Source organism: Colobus angolensis, unplaced genomic scaffold (genome assembly GCF_000951035.1).
Source record: "Colobus angolensis palliatus isolate OR3802 unplaced genomic scaffold, Cang.pa_1.0 Scaffold10, whole genome shotgun sequence".
Classification (NCBI taxonomy): domain Eukaryota; kingdom Metazoa; phylum Chordata; class Mammalia; order Primates; family Cercopithecidae; genus Colobus; species Colobus angolensis.
This window is the reverse complement of record NW_012110919.1, coordinates 21,532,379-21,538,881: the sequence shown is the minus strand read 5'-3', so window position 1 is coordinate 21,538,881 and position 6,503 is coordinate 21,532,379. Positions and strand designations below refer to the sequence as shown.

Below are 6,503 nucleotides of genomic sequence, written 5' to 3'. Positions count from 1 at the left end.
AAAAAAAAAAAAAAAAAATTAGTGAAGACTGTAATCAGTCAAGGGTATATATTATAATCTCTGGCATAAGCACTAGAGTGCAATCACTCACTGGCTAAATGGAACTAAGGACTCTATCACTGTGGCAGGTAGAGTACTGACAGTCCCGGGCATGTTGTAGCAGTGCAACTAATAAGACTTTCACTTGTGGTGAATTGGGGAATAATACAGGTGGATGGGGATTGTAGTGGCCAGCAAAATTTTATGGCTCAGATTGCTTTCAAGAGAGTTGGCTGAGGGGAACAGAGTTGACTGATATCCATAGCTGCTGCCCCTTTGGGTTCATCACCATGTTTGCACCAACACTATGCTTCCCTGGAGCTGCTCTCAGCCAATGACTGAGCACAGCAGTAGTACTAGTGTTGGCCCAGTCCTGCCTGACAAGGGACTCCTTTAATAGATGACTGGCTCAGGAACTCTTCATTAACCTGACCAAAACTTTCTCAGAGTTGTGCTGAAGTTTGAGGCTATTTCTACCCAATCTTCATTCCTTTGCCCTCTCCTTTCACAGGTGTCAGACCTGGATCAGAGCCTGAAGGCTTTCCCTGCCTCCTCCTGCTCCCTTCCCTTTATCCTTCATAAGTGTGTCCTTCAATAAATCTCTTGTACATGTAATCCCATCTCAATGTCTGCTTCTTGGAGGATCTGAACTGATACAAAGATGTACTAGACAGTGTAATGTTTCTGGCATTTGAGGAGAAATAGTAACTATAAGGACTATGGAATTGGGGTGGCTATCACTAATCTCCACTGATGGTTGAAGAGATAACAGGCTCAAATCCATTAATTTGTAATTTAAAGCAAAGTGATCAAGTTAGAGAACCTCCTTAAGGGCTTTAAAGAAACCCTCATTTCCCATGGCTAAAGGGCAGAGGGAGCTGAAAACCAGGCACAGGACTTAATTTTAAGACTGGCAAAACTCCAGAGAAAGTTGAATTCTTAGTCTAGGCAAATTCCATGCCAAAGTCAGGGCCCTGACAGAGAAGAAAAAGGGTGCTGAGTCTGGGATGGGGGTATATGGATAGACCCACTTAAGAACCTTGAATCCCCAGATTATCCTGTATCCTCTGGGCAGTGGCAAATGGCTCAGCTTGTTGGTCAAGGCCCTGGAAGATGCAAGACAGCAAGGACAAGGAGGTCCAGGAAAGAGGCATGTGGATGAACCTATGGGTGTAGGCACTAAGTATAAAGATCTTTTCACTACATGGAAACTGGAAAATGTCCACTGCAGAAGGGGCACTGAACAACTAAGTGGAAAGGATGATTTGGCCAGCAGATGTCAGCCAGCCTCTGACGTTGGCCCACACAGTGCTTAAACAATGGACTCACAAACAGAATGGCTTTGTTGGTAGAGATGGAAGTTATGTATGAGCCAAACAGCATGGGCACTCTCTCATCCATGCTCATCTAGCTACTGCCAGTATCAAACGTCTGACCCGCCAGCAACAGGGACCAATCCTGAGCTCTGGGTATGGAATCATCCCTTGAGGAAACTAACCCCCTATTTTGTGGCAATTTAATAACATCAGACTCTTTCTGCCCTGAAAAGGGTGACATTTCATCCTTAATGGGACTGATCCATATTCTGGGTATAGGTTTGTCTTTCTTGCCCATTGTACTTCAGCCAGCAGTACTATCCAAGGGCCAAGAGCATTCAGTCTACTGATGTAGAATCTCACATAATATCACCTCAAACCAAGGGATACACTTTACAGCAAAGGAAGTATGATAGCTTTCATATGACCATATAATTCAGTAATTTTACCACATACTACACTATCTAGAAAGCTGATGGCCTCACAGAATAGTGGACCAGTGTCTTAAACGTAAGGCCCCAGCTTGGAACTGGATGGCCTATGAAAACGAGTTCTACCTTTAGGATGGGGTATACACCTTAAACCAATGCCCATGATATGGTGCTATGTTCCCAACAGAAAGCATAGGTCTCAGAACCATGAGATGAAAGCATAGGTGTCACCACTAACCACGATCCCCATTGATCCACTTTAGGGAATTATGCTTCCCTTCCAGACAACTTTAGGCTCTGTGGGTATAGGTGTTCCGGTTGCCAGAGTGGGCATGCTTCCATCAGAAGGCACATTAAGAGGCCCTTGACATTTAATGTTCTGACTACCATCTGGTCACTTGGGCTCCTCATGTCGACAGGATAGCAGGCAAAGAAAGCAGGATATCATAAGGCTATATAGATGCTGCTATATAATAGGGACAGAAAGAAATATATTTAGGACTCAGATGATCCATTAGGGCATATCTTAGTATTCCCATGCCCAGTTTTAACTGTAAATGGGGAAGTATAGCAACCATGGTCTGGTAAGGGCATGATTACTAGAGTCTCACACTTCTCAAGGATAAGGAACTGGGTCATCCCACCAAGTAAGTCATCGAAACCAGAAGAGGTGCTAGCTGAGGTGAGGGAAGTCTAGAATAGACAGTAAAGGAAGGAGATTTGAATATCAGTTATGTCCTTGGAACCAAATGTAGCAGTGAGAGTTTCCATTTGTCTCTCTAATCTTTCTCCTATAAGTTTTCCTAGAAATTGTGACCAACCAGAATCCTATAGAAGCTATAGCTGGGTGGAGTAAATTTAATGCGACAAACAAGTAGATTCTACTAGTGCAAGGGGTGAACTGTAGTAGATGTTGCTGGTGCCCCACTCAGACCTCATTTGCAAACTGTTATGAGTGTTGACTGCTAAATAGCTCATAGTTACACTCTTCTCCAGAGAGTGCCCTCAGCCAAATGGGAGGTGTCTCACCTAAGAGGTTACACCTGACCACAGCCAAATGACTGATTGCCATGCGGTACAAAAGGCCAGCCCCCTTGCATCAAGGTGGAATCAACTCCAGTGCAACTTGTTCCAAAGTTGATCATGGGATCAGAATGAAGCCAACTCCAGTTCAGACCATGTCTTTTTCTTGCTTGGCTTTTTTCTGTTGCTTCATCTGCTTCCCTCACTCTCCTCCTTCTGAAGGTACTCCCTCAATAAATCACTAGCACAAAGAATTCCCTTCTTGAGCTCTGCTTCTAGGAACCCAACTTAAGAAAAAAATATAAAGCAAAAACTGATGGAACTAAAAAAAGCAACAAAGCAATAATTATAGTTAGAGATTTTTAACACACTTATCTCAGTAACTGATGGAACAGGCAGACAAAAAATCAACAGGAATATAGAAGATGTGAATATCATGGCTAACATACTGACTGAATTGACATACTTAGAATACTATTCCCAGCCGGGCGCAGTGGCTTATGCCTGTAATCCCAGCACTTTGGGAGGCCAAGGTGGGCGAATCACGAGGTCAGGAGATCAAGACCATCCTGGCTAACACGATGAAACCCCATCTCCACTAAAAATACGAAAAATTAGCCAGGCGTGATGGTGGGCACCTGTAGTTCCAGCTACTCGGGAGGCTGAGACGGGAGAACGGCATGAACCTGGGAGGTGGAGCTTGCAGTGAGCTGAGATCGCACCACTGTACTCCAGCCTAGGTGACTGAGCAAGACTCCATCTCAAAAAAAAAAAAAAAAAATGAATACTATTCCCAACAACTGCAGAATATACATTCCTTTCATTGCACATGAAACAATTACCAAAACAGACCATACGCTGGGCCATAATGCAAGACTACAAATTTCACAGGACTGAAATCAGAGTGTGCTCTCTGGTCACAATGAAAATAACCTAGAAATTCATAATAGAAAGGTAACTAGAAAATCCCCCAAATGTTTGATTTTAAGCCATAACCAAAAGGTCAAAGAAATAATAGAAATTAGAAAATATTTTGAAGTAAACAATAATGTAGTTACTACTATCAGTTTTAAAGTTAGTGCTGTTAGAATCCATGTTGATTCACAGTAAATTTTCAACCTTAAGTTCCCTAAAAGCAAATAATATTCATCAGCATGAGACAGTTCATATTGCCAGTTAAAAGGAAACACAATAGGTTGAAATTCCACTTACCTCTACCAGATTATTGCTAGCTGGTAAACCAGCACCCAGATGAAACAGTTTCCCCATTGGTGAAAGAAAAAATAAAAGCCAAATGAAGAAAACCCTGAGGAACTGGCATCCACAATTAGAACAACCTTGCTGTTGGACTACTTTGGGTTTAACTCTTCTCAGACAACTAAGGCACAAACACATAAGGAATAAGCCTGGAAGCAGACTTCCACACAGCACTTTCCTGGATATTTCTTTCTAAAGCTTCTTGGAAGTGGCTGCTTAGAAATTCCTGCCCAGCAGGCCATGATAAAAAAAAAAATTTTACAGTCACTCACTTGGTATGATAATTTTACTCATATTAACTAACCAAAAGAAAAAACCTACTTGGAATTCAAGTTATTCTATTAATAACCCCAAAGTCAGCACACACACAAAAGCCAGTGCTTACTGCTACATTAAAAATAAATGAATCAACTTATATGACATGTCTGTAATTAATCAGAGAAAAGTAATACTTTTATGATTTTTCCAGTAAAAACAATGACCTCAGTATAAAGCTGTAACCCATAAATCTCCTGGCATTTGTATTTATAGTAGCCCAAGAAAATACCATATTACCAATTGTTGTTGAATATTTTCATGACGTTGCTTAAGAAGTTCTTCAGTCCTCTGCAAAAGACCGAATTCAGCTTTAAGTTCAGCTATTATCTGATGTTTCTTTTTGAAAACTGTACTCTTGCTTCGAAGTTTACTGACATATCGTTTGAACTGTAAAAGAAACACAGTATATAATCCAATGAGTAGAAAAGTAGTAGCTAAATATCATACATCTGTATAAACTCAATGTATTAACATTTTTTCTTTTCTACTTCCCAACATGTGTCACACATATATAATTTCGTTTTAAGACTTTATATAATTACATAATAACTTAATAATTTAGTTTTATTAGAAAACTTCTCAAACCCCACCTTCCTGTCTTCATCCCTACCCAGGTTAAACTCCTGTTACTTATTTGCAGAGCCTATTCAGTTCTGTGTAACGACTGCCACCATTTTAAATTTCAGTTCAGTATTTGTTTTCCCCACTATTCCTTAAGCTTGATGAGGGCAGGACCTGCAAGTATCTTGCTCTAAGCAACTCTGCATTGTATCCTCTGTATCTGGTACAGTGCCTAATACGTAATAGATAATAAACAGTACTTACCAAATGAATTCCTGAATTTATTTATTTATTTTTTTGAGATCAAATCTCACTCTGTCACCCAGAGTGTTTAAATATTTTGTTTTTAATTGTTTGACTCATATGTACATATATATGTATATATTATGTGTATATGTATATGTATACATATAAAATATTTATGTGTGTATATATATGTGTGCATGTATATATATATATATTTCGAGATAGGGTTTGCTCTGTTGCCCAGGCTGTAGTGCAGTGGTGGGATCACAGTTCATTGTAGCCTTAACCTCCTGGGCTCAAGCAATTCTCCTGCCTCATCCTCCTGAGTAGGAGGCCCCCAGGTGCAGAGCAACACGCCTGGCTAATTTTTGCATTTTTTGTAAAGATGGGATTTCACTATGTTACCCAGGCTGGTTTGAAGTCCTCGACTCAAGTGATTCACCCGCCTTGGCCTCCCAAAGTGCTGGGATTACAGGCATGAGTCACCGTACCTGGCCTTAAATATTCTAAATCCTTATATAAAAGTTATTCATTTTAGACTTTACAAATAAGGATTAGGAAAACAGAAACACAATCTTATAAAAATAAAAAGGTTTAAAAAAGAAGAAAAAGGAGGAGATAATGACCACAATTCTGGTTGTGGTTTTATCACGGTATATCTCATGTACTGTACTATTTTGGTAGCAGTCCATTGGACTACTGGGACTAATATAGCCAACCAGAACCATCAACACTCGTGGCTACTATTTATCACTTAAGAAATGTACTGTGACTATATATTGCTATCAGACATCTGAGACACTGGGATGGTACCCATTCCAAATGTTAAAAAGCTAAGAATATCCCAAGTTAGTGAAAACTCATAGTTATCTAATTTATCTATTTACCTACCCATGATATCAAAGTTATAACTAATAATGGAAAAAAGTTACAACTCTAATGGAAACACCCCATTAAGTAATACCAACTAGAGTTTGGAAGAGCAAACAAAGTAGTATAATATTTAAAGGAATTCAAGGCTGGGTGTGGGGGCTCACGCCTGTAATCCCAATACTTTGGGAGGCCAAGATGGTTGGATCACTTGAGGTCAGGAGTTCGAAACCAGCCTGGCCAACATGGTGCTTGCCCCTCCTTCAATGGTGAAACCCCATCTCTACTAAAAGGAGGATGAGGCAAGAGCATCGCTTGAACCCAGAGGCACAGGTTGCAGTGAGCTGAGATCACACCACTGCACTCCAGTCTGGACGACAGAGTGAGACTCAATCTTGAAAGAAAAGAAAAGAAGAGAGCAGAGGAGAGGGGAGGGGAGGAG

The 6,503-nt window shown here is 40.6% G+C and overlaps 1 protein-coding gene across 3 annotated transcripts in view; it reads right to left on the bottom strand.

The window, feature by feature from the left end:
- IFT81 (intraflagellar transport 81) overlaps positions 1–6,503 on the bottom strand; it is a 100,657-nt gene that overhangs the window by 39,008 nt on the left and 55,146 nt on the right. For all 3 annotated transcript variants that reach the window (XM_011936303.1, XM_011936297.1, XM_011936310.1), the window contains exon 12: positions 4,622–4,771. In XM_011936303.1, the coding sequence (XP_011791693.1) occupies positions 4,622–4,771 (150 nt within the window). The remainder of the gene's footprint in view (positions 1–4,621; positions 4,772–6,503) is intronic.